The sequence below is a fragment of the Lycorma delicatula genome, chromosome 6, assembly GCF_047948215.1.
Source record: "Lycorma delicatula isolate Av1 chromosome 6, ASM4794821v1, whole genome shotgun sequence".
NCBI classification, from domain to species: domain Eukaryota; kingdom Metazoa; phylum Arthropoda; class Insecta; order Hemiptera; family Fulgoridae; genus Lycorma; species Lycorma delicatula.
The window spans coordinates 98,643,999-98,664,847 of NC_134460.1; the positions used below are offsets into that span (position 1 = coordinate 98,643,999).

At 28.0% G+C, this 20,849-nt stretch overlaps 1 protein-coding gene across 3 annotated transcripts in view; it reads right to left on the reverse strand.

Moving 5' to 3' along the window:
- The window catches only part of LOC142326065 (sodium/calcium exchanger Calx-like), a 113,629-nt gene that overhangs the window by 18,267 nt on the left and 74,513 nt on the right, over positions 1-20,849 (reverse strand). For all 3 annotated transcript variants that reach the window (XM_075368181.1, XM_075368182.1, XM_075368183.1), the window contains 9 exons: positions 17,462-17,696; positions 14,064-14,199; positions 12,107-12,215; positions 9,261-9,445; positions 8,619-8,712; positions 6,994-7,138; positions 4,596-4,789; positions 3,367-3,511; positions 1,268-1,446 (listed from right to left, as the gene is read on the reverse strand). In XM_075368181.1, coding sequence (XP_075224296.1) covers positions 1,268-1,446; positions 3,367-3,511; positions 4,596-4,789; positions 6,994-7,138; positions 8,619-8,712; positions 9,261-9,445; positions 12,107-12,215; positions 14,064-14,199; positions 17,462-17,696 — 1,422 coding nt within the window. The remainder of the gene's footprint in view (positions 1-1,267; positions 1,447-3,366; positions 3,512-4,595; positions 4,790-6,993; positions 7,139-8,618; positions 8,713-9,260; positions 9,446-12,106; positions 12,216-14,063; positions 14,200-17,461; positions 17,697-20,849) is intronic.

The window sequence follows — 20,849 nt, forward strand, 5'->3', positions numbered from 1 at the left end:
TCCAAAAAGTAGGATTTTGGAAGGTACTCAAAATAAGCATCTGTTTGGCAATGACCTCCTTGTTTGACATGAAGTGTTGCCTGCCAAGCTATTTTTCCCCAAGTTTGGAAATACAAAAAAAATCACTGGGGGCTAAATCCAGTGAATATGGTGGATGTTGCAATAATTTGAACTTTTTAATTACATAATTTTGGCCATCGAAACTGTACAGGTGAGCACCCGTGTATTGTCTTGATGGAACAGGATGTTTTTCATTTTCAAATGAGGGCATTTTTTCTTGATTTCTTCACTCAGCTGGTATAATAACAACGCATAACACTCTCCAGTTAGTGTTTATACTTTTTCCAAGTAATTGGTGTAGATGATACTGTGCATCCCAAAAAATTGTGGCCATCACCTTGCTGGCAGATTTCACCATCTTTGCCTCCAAAAACCCACTGTTTTGATTGTTCCTTTGTCTCTGGAGTGTAGTAGTATATTCATGTTTCGTCCACAGTTATATATCGACACAGAAACTCATCAGGATTGCGATGGATAAGCGCCAAATCAGCCTCACAGTCGACCACATGATTGTGTCTATTTTCCACTGAGAGCAAACATGCCACCTATCTTGCCAAAAAAATTTTCACACCCAATTTTTGTGAAAAATTGAAAACACTGTACCTTTCAATATGCCTGTGGCCTCAACTACTTTGCGCACTTTGATTCATCGATCGATCACTCAAAACCATATCGTGAATTTTATCAATCATTACGGGGTGGTCACTTCCACTCGATGTCCTGAATGATGTTCATCTTTTGTGGATGTATGGCCACGTTTAAACTAATTTACGCAACTGTAAACAGTTGCAAACACAGGAGCAGATGTGCCCATGAACTTCAACCAACTCAGCTTTGATATCTTTTGGTGTTAAGCCTTTTAAATATAAGTGTTTAATCATCACTTGAAAGTAATTTTTTTCCATTTTTCAGTCAATCGACCATGATAATGAAATCATGTGCTGGGTACAGCTGAAACTTTAACTGCACTCTAGCAACAAATGACGCTTATTAAAGCAAACCATTTTCGAAACTACTAGTGCCATCTCTTGTATTTTCTAAGGACTTACTGAAGACTCTTGTACTTCACAGTGTTTGGTTAATTAAAAAAATCAATAAAATATTTTATCAAAATTGTATAAATAGAAAAAATACATGTAAGCAACTGTTATGTAATAAAAAAATATGAAACATAATTAAACAAGAAATACAATTAATTGTACTACACCTTCCAAAAGAAAGATAGAAAATGTAAAACATAATCAACAGTAGTAGCATTCTCCAAGTCTCCACCATTTACAACCATTGCATCTTTTATTTGTTGGCACCATGTACTGCTATGAATTCTAATTTTGTCCAAATTGGCATTAGTCATAACCATTAAGCGATCCATTACAGAGTTGAAAGCTGAAAGAAGAAAAAAGTAAAATTAAATATAGTGTTTTTATATATAATACATTTACAATCCAATATTTAAACACACAACATATTAAATTTTAAACCATATTTTGTTAATTAAAATATGAAAAGGCATAAAAAAAATAGTATTTATTAAAGTATTTAATTATAGTATTATTAATAACATTAATTAAAATATGAAAGGCATAAAAAATGCTGTCTATATGAGGAGAATTCAATTTGTAAAAAACACAAATGCGAGAAAGAAACATCTTGATAAAAACAAAGAGGAATGTGGAAAGTATATATAAATAGACTGCTAGGAAACAAGATCAAGGGCCCTCCAAAGAAATAGTTATATTAATCACTTTTTTATCTTAAATTTTCTTATTAATTTTCTACTTTTTGCATGAAAATACTTTGAATATGAGAACAACAGATTACTTATCATTATACTATATCCAATTAATTAAGAGATTAAAAAATCTTCAAAAATATTTATAGGTAATATATATATATATTTTTTTAAATCTTTTACTTAGGTTACCTGGATAAAAACTTACAATAGAAACAACCATCAGGGGGTGAAATTGTGAACTAAAGATATTCATTAAAGAGAAAAAAAAATCCTTTTACTTCATTATGTGTTTGTCACTATGGCAACAGAAATATAATGAAGTAAAGTGACCGATTCTTTTTTCTTTAGTGAGCATCTGTAAAATATTTACAGAATATTTATATATATATAATTAAAATAAATTAACAAATATATTTCTTATGCAGATAGCTTCATCCTACCTCTAAGGACATTTTTGACTACTAACTTTTAGGGTCAAAAGGAAGATCCTTTTGTTCCTTTTATCCTACCCTACAGGAACTATTCAGTGACAAACAAAAAAGTCCTTGTAAATAATGCTTTTATTAACTGAATTTAATATATATATAATAAATCGGAAGCAATATGTAAATTTCTTCTTAATCATGAATTCAGTTCTTGAAAGATTACATACAGAAACATTAAAAAAAAGTAGACAATACATTTTTTTTTATTTTGTTAAAGTAGAAGATTAATGTAAACCAAATTAACTAGCAACTGTTACTCATTATGTGACAATCTTTAAAACATTCTATATCTTTTTTCCAAGATTCACAAGGAAATAATGGAGTGAGAGAGGATAAAAGAGAAAGGTTTCTAATGCTATTTTTTTGTTAGATAATAAAATGGTAACTAAATAATTGCTATTCTGTTACTACTCATTTTTTGAATATACGTGTCATAAAAAACTTTTTTCCTTCACAACTTCCACACCAATAAATTTTTATAATATTGTTCCCCTTTATGCAAATGCTAATGACATAATATAGCAGTGTGCAGTTATCAAGCCAAATGAAAACTGTACCCAGACTTGTTGATAATCTACAAGAACTAAGTTATTAATCCTTCAGCATATACAATGTACAGTGATAAAGACAACTTTCATTGTTGTTTAATATACCTAGGACATTCTTCATTATTGGTTGAAAGACTGTTCACTCGTTTTCTTTGTTACCAAGAATTCTTTGAGCACAGTCAAAATCCTTGGATGGGATGTAAATACATTTTACTGTCCGATTCAAAACCCATTTTTTCTGTTATACTTGAAGTTTTTCTACATGAAATCTCTGTTACAAGATTTAGTTAATTTTAAATTTCTTGTTAATCACCCATTGTGTCTTTTTTAACATGTTAACGGAACTTCTGTTAGTATTTTACAGTATGATTTTTTGTTATATATAATCTTATTAATACACAAGTAAATTGTGATCTCAGCTCTTTTATATACATTTCCTTTTATGGGTATTTTCTCTACTTCAAAATACACACAAACATTGTCATTATAAACCAAGAACTATAATAAAGACAAATAAACTTTTCTTAATAATACATACCATCATCATTAGCTATTGTTATAGCTGTTCGATTAATATTTCCAATACGAGCACCACCAGTTGGATCAAAAAGTTCAATTTCAAAACATTCATCTTTTTCAGGATCAAAATCATTAATAATAGGTATTTCTAAAAGGAGCCGTGTCTGAAATGGTATAAATAAAATGAAATAAACAGAAAATTATTAACCTTCACAGCAAGTGAAACCATACTGCCATCAAATATAAACATAACTCTATTATTTTTAACTCCACCAATTTTTAAATCTACAATAATAATTTCTACTATTTCCACATATAAATGATCATTTTTAAAAAATATATTATAAGATAAAAAACACACCGTTCAGAATAGAATTAAATTTTTTATTTAAAAAAATACTAGTCAGATTTTTCATCTGTCATATTAGTAAATGCTATGTATGGATATACAAAACCTTAGCGTATAATGAGGCCTATTTAGAACTGCTTATGCTGTGAAACTTTTAAGATCAAGAGGTTACTTCTATTGTTATAAAAATTACAAAGAAGAAACTATACCTTAATCAACAATAATTTTGTGATTCTTTAAATCAACATAATGTGATCTCTGAATAAAGAAACAAATACCTTCATACTTTTAATGACTATAAAATACTTTTAAAAAATAAACAACTGCAATATAAAGTAATAAATAATACTATTCAATTCTTTAAATTTATCTTTTTGAAGTTTGTGTTAAAAATCAAACTACCAACTACTTACTATCCCTTAATTTGTTTCATATAATCAAAATTAAAGAATTTTATTTTATCCTAATTAAGGATCTACCACATTTTTAATAAATTGCTAAGTAAGATTTTCACACCACTTTATTCTAACATAAAATTAAGCATTTTCTTTTATAAAACCACTATTTTTTTTATGAGGTTTTAAATAATTCTAATTTAAAGATTTTTTCTTTATCATTGTTTTGCATGAATAAAATAATATGTAGTCATATCTTTGTTAATATCTTGTATATTGTTTCATTTTGAACTGGTTTTAATTTAATTATTTTCTTAAAAATTTGTCTAAAACTATTTCTTATATTAATTTCTTATTTTTATGTATTTATATAGACTTTTAATATGCCCCTTGTTAACTGAGGCAAGTCTCTTTCTACACATGATGTAAGTAAAGGATTAACAATTAATCCTAAACACAATATACAATTTTCATCTTGTATTAGAGTAATATAAAAAGTTTCACCTCTCCATGTTTGAAAGTAAGTTCACCACTTCCTCCTTTATAATCTCTTCCAGATATAGCAGATTTATCGATAGTTTTGTATTTTACAGTAACTTCACCATCAGATCCTCTATTCCGTACAACAGGTACTGACACAAAACCTGCACTCTCCTTAACCATCAGACCTCTTTTATCAAATGAAATAATACCTGGATCTGCGAATTAAAAAAAAAAATAATAATGAAGACTGCTAACAGATATTATTTCAAACTGCAGAGCAAATGAATGATATATCCAAGTTCCAGGTTTGATTCTGTCCAGGACTTGGCATTTCAATCACCCATTTTCATTTCAGTAGTTTGCTGTAATTTAATAATGAAATTATCCTTAGCACCTTTGTGTTAATCACAGCGAGTCTGAAAGAATTTATTCATTAATCTTATCTATAATCACAAGATGCTCTATAAATATTTATAAGTACTGTTAAACTAATCTGTTACATTTATACAATTATATTACAACAATGTTTAATTTGTTTATGATCTTCTTATAATAGTTGTACAGAGATTGTATAGAATCTTATTATATTTCACAACATTGTTTTAATCAGTGATAATCAAGAAAATTATTTCTTTTTGTTATTTAGAACTACCAACTCGTATCTGCAATACAGAACAAGATCTCCTTATGAATACAGGTAAATACTAAATGTTATTTTAGCATGCATTCTTTTAGCCCTTGTTTTTGTCCACTTCATTTATTCTTTTCAATTAATTTTCAAAATCATACTGATAGTAAAACAAAAAATAAAATTCACTATAGTTTTGTTGCTTGCTTCAGAAAACTATTTCTGCAGAAGCCTTGATTTTTTCTACAGATTCCATTTCCTTTTATAAACCTCCTCTCTTTTGTCTTTATCTAATTATGATGAATAAAATAATCAAAATGGATATTAATATGAAACGGCTACTATTTACAACACAAAAGAAAGTTGCTAATTTTGTCACTGCTTTGAAGTTACTCAATAGGCAACTAACTATTGATAACTAATATTTTAGTAATGTTGATAACTGTTCTATTACATAATTACTAAATTCAACATTTAAAAAATTTGTTCAGCATTCTTTTGCATGGTACTCTTCAGTACTAATGAAACACAACGCAAGTTACTTCTTAACTGGAGGGGAGGAACAGAAATATCACTTCTGCTACGCACTTATTCTATTACTTAACTATATTTTAAGTATCTTCAGAAACAAGTCTTAGCATGTTTATACATATGAACAGTATTCTGTTTATACAAGCATGTAGCCTGGCAGCATAAAATAAATTTGGGTAAAAGACCCAAATGGAAAATAGGTACATATGCATCTAGTTTCAATATGCATGATATTCACTGTTAATTATCAAAACAGTGTTACAATGGATTCTACAATCAATCCATATACTGTTTGTTACTTTAAATAATTTTGTTCAGTTTTTTTAAAGCTATAAAGTATGTACATGAAGACCATGGTCAATGGTCAGGGCTACTTTCTCCAAGAGTGTAATGATATTTCCTGTTCAGTAAATTGCTGTGAAAAAAGAGTAAAGGTGTACATAAAGTGCAGAATAATCACCCTCCATTTCAAAAGGCTTGGCATGCTAATTGATATGCAACAGAATGTTCAGCTCAAAGGATAAACAGAGGAAAAGTATGTCACTTCTTACTCTATCTAGTGTGAGATTTTTTCTGTTCCAGGTAAAAGCTAAGCAATTTTCAAAAGTGAGTAGAATCTCACATGTGCCTTCCCCACAATCATCATAAGCAAAAGGCACAAAATCCTATTAAAGTGAACATTAGTTACAGTTAATACTTAGTTACACACTTAAGCCAATAAACAAGTTATAATGAATTAAGATTTATCTTAATATGAACATAATGTTTATAAAGTGGCAATTACTGAATAGCACCGAATGGGCATATGATGATTTTAAGGACAGATATAAAGAAACAGATGAAATTACTGTAAACATGGATATTAGTTAGGAATCTATAATCACATATTTCCAACAGTTTCCTTTGCAAATTCTGAATTTGATGCATATCATGGCTGCTGAAAATAAAGGAAAATAAAGAGTCAATCTACAAATATTAAATATATTTTATATATAGATAATACTAGATTTATATACAGATTGGAATGCTTTCTTAAGCAGTTCAGTAAAGAGCAACATGTATGATAAAATTCCTCAACAAAAAGGAGTAATGAAATAGTTCCTGTGTTATTTATATTTCACAACATTTCAGCAGCTAATTTAGTATAAGTACAAATAGACAATACTCACATTACAGTTACTTCTGACTAAAATATTAAAAATGATTAAGTGAGCTTACTAAATTATAAAATTCATGAAATAAATTTTTAATGTTACATACCATCATCATCAATTATTGTAACTTCCATTATTGTTATACGTCCTAAAGCAACATTTTTGTTCGCTTCACCATGTACAAGACTTAAACGTAGGAAAAATTCTTCATTTGGTTCCCATTTATTATCATTAACAATTTCTACAATTACCTGAAACAATTAAATGTTAACATTTAAATTACTGTTTTACTTGGTAAACAAGGTATCTGAACAAATTAAAACTTAAAATGTAAAAAACATACAAAAGGTTTTCAAGAATATTTTGTTTATGTGTAATACTTGTTAGTCAGTGAAGTAAGTAGTATAACTGTACACAGCTATTTTTAAAAACAAAATTTATTTCAAATTGATGTTTTTTCAACTTGCAAAATAATTTTCTCCATAACAATTACAATAGCAAATAGCAATACAACAAAAAGAATACATATAAATATACAGAATGTAACACAGATGTCACCTCCCATAACCAAAAGGACTGTAGATGATCTGACATGAAATATAAATCATTCCTGCAACTGGCATAATGCAGAGAAATCTGTACCAAGCTTGGTAAGGAAAGTATACAGTGAACTGTTGCCTTCTTCACAGAACCAAACTCATCACTGCACATTGACATGCTAAGTTCACCAAAATGCAGATGTCCAACTCCACAAAACAGACTTTTAATCAGTTTACTACAGGGTCTAGCAAAACAGTGATCATTACTCTCAAAGAAAATAAATCAGATCTCTTCTGCCTCATGTGCTTCACATATATTATAGATACTACCTTGTAATATCTAGGCAAAAGAGAAGAATAGGTGAACAATTTTAAATAAATAAACAAATTACAGCATAAATTAAACAATACAATGGATTCCAAACAGCAAATAGAAAATCTACAATGCCAGACACACTTATATACACCTTGAATTGCCCAACCTCACATAAGCCTTCAGTTTTTAAAACTAAATCTACGACTAAAATACTCATGTGTACCCCTTGCATAATATACACATTTTAACTCAATGACACAAGATATAAAAAATAGTTAATAAAAATAAACCATAACCATCACATTTATGTACATAAATATGTCAGCATAAGCATCATACAGATGTAAACAAGCTGGATATAATAAGTCTTCCGATGATAAAAGCAAAACAAACCATAACAACAGAGTGCAATTACTAAAGTCCCTAAAATCTATAAATTTAACTGCTTCAAATGCAGTGTTCTAGATTAAACAGGGTGCAATCTTGAAAAATGAACACAAAAGCATTGTATAACAACTGAAATTAAAAATTTGTCAGTTGCTTCTTAACATTTTGAACATACACAAAAAATTAACATGTGAATGCATTTAAATATTATACAAATATAATAATACACTGGATGAAAGCTAAATCTTAAGTCTAATATGCTTTTTTATAATGTCATAAATGTCTTCCTAATTTATCTTCCTAATAGCAATAGCTATATCAGCAAAGTAAGAAGATAGCAATACCAATATTACCTAAGATTTTGCAAAAACAAATGAAGCGATTATGAAATAAATCTAATAACCTTTATTTTGAAGTAAATTAAGATTAGTTTGTCATAAAAAATTAATAATTTTGTGTGTATATATTTTATTTAACTATATTGTATACCTGCTTCTCTCTTTGATTTTCTTCAAACGTCAGCACCTCATTAATAGGTACATAATCTTCACCACGTACAGCTGTACCATCAATTGTTTGAACTCTGAAATTAAAATTTAAAAATAAATTCACATAGTTGAATATGATATATCAAAGCAACTACACCTTTTTCTAAATGTTATTCACTGCTCAAAGTAAAATGAATAATTTATCAAATAAAATCTGAAACTAGTTTAAATAATAATTTTTATTAAATTTATTACAGAAAAATTGTATTACTTAATTTTTAAAAATAATAGGTTAGTCTACCATTGACAACTCCATAATTTTATTAAATTTATTTAGACCTTTTTTCTTTTATATTTTCCAGATGTATAAACAAATGAGTTTACAGGTTAACTATCAATGTACTGACAGACAGATGGGTAGTCACAAAGAGGATGACAATATTATTAAAAAAAATTAAGATCCAAGAATGCTAAAAATCTGTAAAAAAACACTTCCAGATTAACACTTTTTTTCTGTAGTGAAGAGAAAGTAAAAATAATAAATAAAAATTCTCCGTTTTAAATTTAAACAAATTTTCTTAAACTTTTATTGGCATAATTTTAATATAATATAAAATAATGATTCATATTAATATGAGAATACCTCACTCTGGCCTGTGGTTCCAAATTGCCGTGCCTCCAAACTGTTATGGAAAATTTACCAACTTTTTCTCTAATAGCCACAGTAGCAGCATGGAACTCAACCACAGCATTTTTTTCTGTATCTGGAGCCTCAGGTAAAGTACCAATATCAGTAACATTTGGATGTTCATTAATAACTTCATAAACCTATTTAACATTAAGTTTAGCATATAAATATGACTGCTGAAGACTAACACAGTTAAAGGAATTTAAATATATGACAGTATTAATAAATACAACATAATTAATTTTGATCATATAAATGTTGTTAAAAAACTGACTGCAAAAAAAACTGGTTTATAATTTACTATTTTCTAGGCGAAAACAGATTGAAACTTTCATCATACTTCAGCCCACTTAAGTATTTTATTAAGATTTTTTATCCATCATATTAATTTTAGTTATTACATCTATATTTGCTGTAAATAATATTCTATGATTTATTTATTTTTTGTTGTCATAAATATGAAACATTCTTACAGAACCAACCTTTTGATGGTATTAAAAAAAAAAAAAAAATCCGCAGTAAAAAACACAGAAAACATAGTAAATTTTCAATCATCCAAACTTAGCCTAACTGAAACTTGAATTACACACAATAAAAAAAAGTATTATTGTAATATTTGGTAAACATTCATAAGAAAACTTTAAATTACATAACCACATTTACAGGTCTTTCTCCTAATAACGTGATGAGACATTCATCTGACAGCAAATGTCATTTCAATAAACAATAGTTTGCAGCTTTTCTTTCAGCTTTTTTTTATGGCTGCATCCTGAAAAACTTATGATAAGCTGGAACAGCCAATTCCAAGAATAGTGAAGCTCCATCCTCAACGCCCCAGTATTACTTAGAAATCGTTCTGTAGAGGTAAACATGTTTTTGTTTTTTATTTGCTTTTTTTAATTTTGCTAAGCGTTTAAGTGGCCAGGTGATATGAACAGTCCAAACAATTGATTGTGAAGAAGGCCACATCACACATCGATGCTAAATTGGTGTTGAAAACTGCCTTCCACTGTTTCATGAGGATTTACTTCTGCCCATGTGTGTTCATTGCATAATTTGTTGACGCCATCTTGAGTGAAATTTGCCTCGTCGGTAAATAAAACCTACTTGTAGAGTTGTCAATTTACATTCCACCAAAGCTGCAGAACTTCAAGGGAAGGGACCATCTCCTGCATGTAGATCTTGAACTGGCTGTTTGTAATAAGGATAAAACTTGTTTTGTTTAAGGGTCCTCCAAACTATCAAATGCAAAACTCCGATCTGCTTAAAAAGATGTTATCTGGACTGCATTGAACTGCATCGATAATAATTTCAACTATAATGGCGTTGTGTTGGACAGATTGTTTACAACTGGTATGAACACTAGGTAGTGAACCTGTTTCCCGAAGATTGGGAAAAGTCACGCTAATTGTTTTGAGATCTGGAATCCTGCAATTTGGAAAACATATTTCATATTCTACTGTAGCATTACCACTACACATACCCAGAATGAACACCATATCAGCGAATTCCTCTGTTGTAAATAAGTATGGCATTACTTCAATGGCAAGCCAATCCCATTCATATTAAAATTCACAGAACCTTAGCTAACACCACAGTTCACAATACTCAATATACTTAATGTACCTTACAAAATGATTTAAGTACTAATTACAGTACTGCGTATTGTTGATCAGCTATTGTTATTTACTGCCAACTTTGAAATAATTTTTCAAATAATTTATTGTATTTCTGTCATTAATAAAAAAATTATCATTAAAATAATTTTTATTTATTTTATTTTATTTTACAATGGCTGTGTACTTTCTGTTTTTTTATTTTTTTTTATTTTTTTAACAAGTTTCAACAGTAAATTTTGTTTTTACAAATTTTTCACATCACCAAAAAGAATTTGGTTTTGTTTACAATAAATAAATACTTTTCTGATAAACGTAAGAGTGTAATGTTAATAAATAAAATTACACTTTACTTTGTTTTATTCAACTTATCTTGCACCATTTCGTTCAGAATTAAATTCTCTACAAGTTTTGTTTAAAAGTTTTATGTATTTATTACTTGTTGAACTAAGTTATCGTATGTCAAATGTAAGAAGTACGGTTTTTTACCCCAATATATTGGTTTTCACCCCAAATCTTTTCAAAACTACTGCAGATGTTCTTCTGGGCCCTGTTTTACTCAATTTTTCAGGTTAAAATCATAAGAAATTACTAATTCTATCCCAGAATTAATCCATTATTTTCATGAGTAAGTAGGTTATGAAATGTCCCAGGAAAACTTTGTGATACAATCTGTATACAATGCAATTTAGAATCCAACAATTTCTTAACTCCAAATTCCGTTTAAAATTTGCAAATAATTTATTTAAATTAAAAACTATAGTTATCAAATAAAAATGGATTTCATTTTAAATAGCATGTATTTTAAATCATATTCTTAAACAGTACTGCAAAAAAAAGTGATCATATGACACTTTCTTATACTCTGTATATAATTCTTATACTCATGGGACAGAAATAGTTCATGGAAAAAACGCAGGAAGGGTGGCTACTAATAATAAAGAGCATTGAACCAACATTAATATGATGTTAAAATTTACAAATATTATTTTATTTGAATGAAAATCAGTATATCCAGCACTGAAAATAAAACTTTTTCAGTTGAAAAAAAAAATTATAGAACTACAAGTAGAGAGATACCAGTTTTTAATATTGCTACCATAACTTGGTAATTCTGTACACATCCATCAACATGCATTAAATATTGTTAATATTAACTTCACACCAAAAATAAAATTATCGTACCTGTTTTAAGTGTTTATTCAAAATTGGTTCAACTCGCCTACTGCCAGACAAGCTACGACATGCACCAATTCGATACCACATGGCTGAATGAGGCTGAGCATTCACTAATCTATAAAAAGTAAGATATAATAAATGTAATTCAGGAAATCAATTAAAAGGCAATATTGTATATACCAAAAAAAAAAAAGATGGAAACTGATCAACATAGAACATACAAATTATGGTGTTAATTCCCAGCAGTGATAAATGATGTTTTTGGATTTTGATTAACTGTAAGTTAATAAATATAAAAGCAAATCATATATATTAATCATCATCAATCTTTTCAAAGAACTATCAATCAACTTGAGAAAACAAAATGACATTTTCATAATACAGGGAAATTAAAATAGTTAAGAAACTTCTCTTTTAACGTTTGGAAAAAAGTATAAGACCAAAAACGTACTTAACCTTGGAAATTAAAACACAAACAACACTCCATATTTTATTCTCTCCTCCTCAAGGAATGATCCTTGTAAATTGCACTTTTTTATTGTTTAAATCATTCTTGAGTATTGTTTTAAAACTCAACTCAGCTACGTTTATCATGTTTATCATAATGTCATTTTAACTCTCAAATCATGACTCTTTAAGTGGCATTTTTAGCTCAGGGAGGAACAAACACAAAACACAGGAAAGAATCCAGAGAATAAGGTAAATCTGAGAAATGGCAGTTAATTAAAAGGTTCTGTACCAGTTATGGATTGACTTATAATTTTGATGTAGTTTCCACCAAATTTCATTTATTTTTTTAATGATTATACCTTTTATTTGCATGAAATTCTTGTTGAATTTGACATATTGTTTCAGCTTCAATATCACTAAGTCCTTGAAAAACTTTATGCAATACCACCTTGTTATTATGCACAAAATTATAGTAAGGTTTTTACCTTACTATACATGTAACACACATGACATATAATATACAAAGAATGCAAAATAAAGAGACTGATCTTTACTGATGAGGATAGAAAAATAATCGTACAATTTAGAAAGTTAGAATCTACATTACAGTTATTTTCTGCTTCTTAAACTGCCTCCTTTCAAAGAAAAACAATAAGATTTATGAGCAAACTTCATTTTTTATGTTTAATATGACTTATCAAATTCAATGCTTTGTAGATTTAGTACTGTTGAGGTAGATCAGTAATCCTAACTTTTTTTGTGTTCCCAGCACCCTAAAATTGGTAGTACACCAATGCTATGTTTATATAAAAACTGATTGTTATTAGTTTTTTAATTATTAATATTTGCTTAAAACACTATCTTAAAATTTTTAATATTTTGAGTCTTTAAGTAATATGTGTATTTATTTATTTTATTATTATCAAGAAATATAAAAATAAAAATGCTTAATTTGAAACTTGTGACCGATATGTAACAATAGCCTTTTTAATACTAGAACTTACATTAATTATTAATTATCCTAGGTTTTGCTGGTGAATAATATACCTTATTAAATAAGATATTCAATTATCAAGAGATTATTAAAAGACAAATTTTATTAAGGGGCCAAATTCACTACATAAGCTTTTATGCATCTATGCACAGGAGCATGTGCAGAACCTTTCAAAGAAAGAAGTACTGGCATCTGGAAAAAAAACTGTAACTGTTAAATTTAAAAATCCAAGATACATTTGATTAGAAGATAATCTCTTATAAATACCACATCGTTCATAAAAAGCTTCATAAACATGTAAAAAACAGAAAAAATTCTTGCCTTCCCCCCCCCAAAAAAAAACTTACAGCTAGAACAGTTTTCTAACAAAATAATTGTTACTTTAAAGAAAACTTCAACTATTTTTCATGCCAGCCTACTGGTAGTAGAATAAATTTTAAAGATTTCATTTAATTACATCATTTTTTTAAATTATGGTGTTAGAAACAACATATACTTATAAAAACATGTAAAACTTACTTAGAAGCAGCTAGCATAGCAGCATCTTCATCAGTTAAACCAGGAAACTTCTTAACCTCTCTGACAAATCTTACCAAGTTTTCTTTGTCTAATTTACCCTCCTTAAAAAAATTTCTTTCTAGGGCCATTTTCTCAGCTTAAACAAAGATTAATAAAAACATAATTATTTAAAATTATTTTTAAATTTTATTTTATTAAATTTAAAATAAGACATACTAGTTCACCTTATAACAAAGCAATAATTATTATTATATAATTAATATAGTTATAATTATAAGTAATATAATTATTATTAATAATTGTACTTAATTAAGTACAACAGCGTATAGACTGTCCAATTTATCAGGACTAGTAACAAACAAATCAAGTAGATTGGTAAAATCAGTTCTTAATTTTTGTAATATTAGAAAAAATTTTAGCAATTGATTTTTTTAAATAAAAAAATCAATTGCTAAAATTTTAATTCATAAATAAAATTCATCATAAAAAAATCAAAATAATTATTTTTGAGGAACCGATTTTATTTAATATATGCCCAGCTACATATACACCATTAATATATATGGAATTAATATGGTAAGTTGAACTTACCTATTTACTGTGTTTTGGTTGTTTATATTTCATTAAAAAAATATATATATTATGTAAAATATATATAAATGGAATTCATATTTAGATGTCACTACAAATAAATAAAATTGTATATTAATACAGTAAAATTAAAGTATAAATTTGTTCAAATATGAGAATACATAATCCAGCACCAGACAGTTTTGTGCATTATAAATAATTTAAATTATCAATGAGAGTATTTTGTTTTAAAGATATGTACCATTCCCTGGCTACAACAGATTATTGAATATTAATTATATTATTATTTGTAAATTACTGAATATTAAGAAGTTGGGAAAATTTTATTATCTAGCTAAATAATTTACAAAGGATAATAAAGTAATTAAGACATTAAAAAATGTTGGTACAGGGCAGCTTTCATACTGTAAATAGATCTGCTAGTATGAAATACAGATTAGGAAATAAAAGAAAAACATAAATAAAATATAAATGAGAAAAATATACATAAGAAATAAATTTCTGAAAATATCTATAAAGAATGTAGCCTTTTTCACTAGTTAAACATGAATAAGAAAAACAAAAAGGAAAAAATAATATAGGCATTTAAAATATGATATTAACAAAATATTAAAAATTATGCGGGTCAATAAAGCTAAAAATAAAGAAGGCTTCAGTTAAATAGAAACGGAAAGAGACTTGTAACAGAATCTTATAAAATTAACCTGGATTACACATAAAGAAACTTAAATTTAGTAAATTTTACTATAGAAAAAAATTGTAAAAAGTGTAGGAAAATATAAAAATTAACTGACCAAGTCAGACAAAGCAGATATGCTGAGGTTAGTACATAAAGCTTATTACATATCAGAAAAGAATGAAAAATAAATATCTAACCAGTCAGCTAAAAAAAAAAAAAACAATACTATCTTGTCAATTTGTTCAGCCATTTTATTACATGATGAGATTTCAAGGGTTTTTATCCTGGTTTTTGTGCACCAAGGTTGCCATCATTTTGATTTGTTTGCACTAAACTTGGTCAATACCAAATTGGCAATTATGTTGTTTATTAAAAAATGAAATCAAATTGTCTATGATCCATTTATTGAAATTACATCTTCACAGTTCTCAAATTAAGAATTTATTTATTTAACAGAATTTCATTTTTTTTTTACATTTTGCAGTTACTCACAACACTCCATTCATAAGCATACATATATGTGTGGTCGGTCACTAAAGATGATGTAAATACCATTATCCCATTTCAATCTATTCATTAATCAGATAATGTTTTTGTAACAAAATAAAAGCTTAGACATAGTGAACACATAAAAAGTTTTTTTTATCAACAAAATTATTGATTAATAAATAAATTTATTTTATTTTTAAACACCTACAATGAATAATGATTATAACATTATTTTATGTCACTTCAGTTTTCATTATTTATCAACAAAGCAATTATCAAATTAAAGCAAATAGATTTTAAAAACACTTTCATATTTATAAAATAAAAAATGGAAAGATCAGTTTGCAAATTACATTACTTGAGCTAAAGCAATCTAATCTAGATCATAAAGAGAACATTAATAGCATTATTAAAAAAAAAAATTTCTTGTTATTAGAATAAAAAAATATTTTATAAAATGATAAAAACCGTTTTTAATAAATAAAAAAAATGATTTTACACCAATGAAGAATTAATTCCCTCACTAGTAATATCTGGAATTCGTTCTACAATAAATCAGTTTTTTACAAGTTCCCACTGAAACTGTAAAACCTCCATTTTTCTGTCCTGAGAATCTTCTGCTTTTATAATAACTTTTCTCTTCCTACTGCCTGTAAGCAACAACCATTCTTCTTTCTCTTCCTCTCCTGTTTTACTTTATATGATAAACAAATAATTTCTATGTAGGATAAACAGCAACCAAGATTTCCTTTCTTTACATCTTCATTAAATTCTGTTTTTCTCTTATTCTTCTTTACACTTCCTTTATTCTTTTATTGTTTGGCCATTTCACTTTCTCTGTTCTTCTCCACAAACACATTTTAAAATAATCAAAGTACTAACTACTCTTCCATTTCTGACTATCCACAATTAAGATGATATGAACCCAAACTAAACACAAAACATAAGGAAAATCTGTTAGTTTAATCAGGATCCTTCTTGGTACTGGTAAATTCTTTCACTTTTCAAAAGATTTTTTCCATAGATATTCTACTTTTTAATTTTTTCATATGTACAGCTTCCATATAAAGTAATTAAACTTCCGTAACATATAAATAACTAACTAGTTTACAATATTTCCTTATACATATATTAAAGAATCATATTTTCTTGTTAATTCTATTCAATTAAGGAATAGGTTTCTTATAAAAGGATATTCTCCAGTACAGCTTACCTGTAGAAAAAAATCTAATGATTCAATACCGAATTATAATTTTAAAATGTATAAGTGAGAATTAAATAAATTAACAAGCTAAACTACACGAGTATTTACAGAATTGTGCTTACAACGCAGGGATTAATAAAATAATAATACGGTGCTATCAAAATGGTTTTTTTTTTTTTTTTTTTTACCATACGAGTATATTATTTCAAGGGGGATAGTAGAACACAACATTATAAATGCAATTTGATTTACTAATAGATTTATTTTATAAAAACAAAACTAAGTTATAATCGGTCAATTTTAACATTTTTATTTCATTTTCCTAGATTGTATTTTATAAAAGAAAGTGAAGTAAGCAGAACAAAATTTAGCATCAATTTCAAATTTAATTATAATGAAAACAAATAAATTAAAAATTAAAAAATAGAAACATACTCTCATCACCACGTAAAGGACCAAGTTCAAGTTGTTGTTTATTACGATTACTTCTGAGTACTTTCAGTCCACACCATCCACGGTCTGCTGCATATGCAAAAAATGTCAGTATTGGAAATAAAGCAAATGTAACAATTGATTCCCACAGGTCAACCACATCTGGTGTAACAACTTTTAATATAATTAGCAACCATATATATGCAAATAAACTGAAGAGTGCTGTAACGACAAATACCTGCAAAAAGATTTTTTAATTAACTATTCAAATAAATTATATTCCACCAATACTATAGAAATTATAAAATTATTTACAATAAACTAAACTTTACAAACAAAAAAATTACAATAAATTACAAAAAAAAATACAATACAATAAACTTTAGAAAAAACTAGTAAACAGATTTTAAAAAAAATATCATTCCTTTAAACTTTTAAATTCCTTTTGTTTTAAAGTTGAAAACAAACTATCAACAAAAGATTTTCTTTAATTTAGCAAAGATTTGATTTCGATATTTAAAGAAAAGTCAATATGAATGAAACAAAGCTAAATTCTTAATTGATTTCACATATACCTATGATTAAAAAAAATACTTAGAGGAAAAACTGTTACCTTAAATTTACACATATACATCAAAATAAAATCAAATGAGTTTTTCATATAATTTTTAAATCTACTTTTGACATTAAGGACACATTTTTCCAATACACATTTTACTATGAGGGCAAGCCAAAAAGTAAAGTAAAATTCAAAACATCAATATATTTATTTGTATTTACATAAATGATACATGCATTATTTTTCAACATAATCTTCTGCTACTTCTACGCACTTAGAGCTTTTGAATTCCTTCCTGGAAGAAAGCTTTTGGTCTGGTGTGCAGAAAACTTTTCACCGCTTCTATAGCCTCTTCATCAGATCGATAATGATTCCCTCCCAACTCTTCTTTTAATGGGCCAAAAAGACAAAAATCGCTTGGAGCCAAGTCTGGACTATATGGAGTGTGGTCCAGCAGCTCAAAACTGAGATCTTGAAGGCAAAGTACTGTTTTTTTTTTTTTGGCCATATGAGATTGAGCATTATCCTGAAGCAAAATCATGCCTTTAGTATGTGTATCACATCTTTTGGATTTGATGTTTTGCTTCAGTAAACGCAGAAGCTCACAGTAGCTGTCACTGTTTACTGATGGTCCTTTAGGTGTGAAGGTATGGTTCCACATCCTTTGGGATGTGGAAGTGAATCTTCCATATCCCTTTCATCATCATCATCACCTTTCCTGCAGACATCTGAGTTTTGACCTTTTTTGCTGTGGGAGATAAAGGATGTTTCTATACTAAACTTTGTTGCTTATTCTTGGGTTCAAAGTGATGGACCCATGTCTCATCAACGGTTATTATTCGCTTAAGAAATAAGTCTCCTTCATCTTCATAACATTTCAAAAGCTTCTGGGAAATTTTAAATTAATTCTTTTTGTAGATGCTGGTCAATTGACATGAAACCCAGCGAACACAGACTTTTCAAAAGTTTAAAGAATCATGGATGATTAAAATGCTGAGCTATGGCTTATACTCAACTCACTTGCAATGTCATCAACTGTAATTCGTCAATTACCGAGAATCATTTGTTTAACTACTTCAATATTGTCACAGGTCTTTGAAGTGGACGGCTAACCTTGCCGCTGTTATTACAGCAAGAAATCCTACCATTTTTAAAGCAATCAAACCATTTGCTGATCTTGCTTTCAATCAAACAACTCTCTCCATATTGCTGCTGCATTTGACAAATAATCTCTGCTGATTTTACCCCTTCTGAACTGAGGAAACTTAACACTGCTCACATTTTTTCCTTGGTGCAATCAGACAAAGGAGCACTCATTTAAACATAATCACAAATAGATAACAATGAAACAATACTTTCAATGAACAGCTGACAGAGGTTACAAGTTATAGCAAAAGAATCAGTGCTGCCACACATGGGATTGGAAGGGAAATCAAAATTTCCCTTTACTTTTTGACCTTTTTTCTTTCTTTTTCCTGTTTAACTTCTGATAAATACCGTGCAGATAATACTTCAGAGGATGAATGAGGATGATATGTATGAGTGTAAATGAAGTGTAGTCTTGTACAGTCTCAGTTCAATTATTCCTGAGATGTGTGGTTAATTAAAACCTAACCCCCAAAGAACACCGGTATCCACAATCTAGTATTCAAATTCGTGTAAAAATAACTGACTTTACTTGAACGCTGGAACTCTTGACTTCCAAATCAGCCGATTTGGGAAGACGCATTCACCACTAGGCCAACCCGGTGGATCTTACTTTTTGATCTACCCTCACACAAAATTTCTTTAAGCTTTGCGAAAATGCTTTGAATTCAGGAGGACAGTGTTATTACTATGCAGTAAATCTTAATAAAAAAATTACAATTATCCAATTATTGAGCAGTGACAAGCAGGTTGATAACCAACAGAATATACTTCAAATTATCTAAATAAACTGTTTTTAATTTTTTTTAAATTTTCTAACTACATCTTGAAAAAAAATATCACTATTGTTGAACTATGAGGAAACTTCTCTACATATTAATAAAAGATTCACCAAAAACAGTACATCTGGCAAAAAATAAAGTTTGAACTCGATATTAAAAAAATGTGATTTGTTCACAAGATTTTATTTTTGTGGACACTACATGACTTCCTTGTACACCTATTAAATTACATATACACATTTTTTTAAAATGAAAAGTACATTAAAATTTTATTTCATTAACGTCTGATATTTTTTTATTTTTTTTATTATTGAATTATCATAAATTTTTTTTAAATCAGAGGTTTAAAAAAAGGGGAGATGAAGTTTGATGTGCCTTCCCTTTGTAAGATTAAAATATTTCATTAATTAAAGTTTTATTTGGCTATAACTCTGGAACCAATGAAAATAAGTACTTATGATAAATCATTGAAAAGCTCTCAATGAGGGCTTATTACTGCAATTAAGAAGAAGTCCAAAATCAATTTTTTTGGATACTGGGCTTTTTTTGGACACTTTTGGTTCAATCGATTGCAATTAAATGGGGAGGTGCAACAACTAGATGTTACAACAGTCCTAAATCCAATATTTCAACATCCTACGACTAATCGTTTTTGAGTTATGCAAGATACATACGTACACACAGACGTCACACTGAAACTCAAAATGGATTCAGGGATGGCCAAAATGGATATTTCCATTGAAATCTGAAAACCAACATTTTTTGTGATCACAATACCTTTACTTCATACAAAGAAGTAAAAAACCTATCATTGAAGTTTGTTTTAAAAAAAAACGTTTTTTAATGACATAATATGCTCTTCTCACGTACAATTAACCCAATAATAGTTCTGTAATTGATCTAG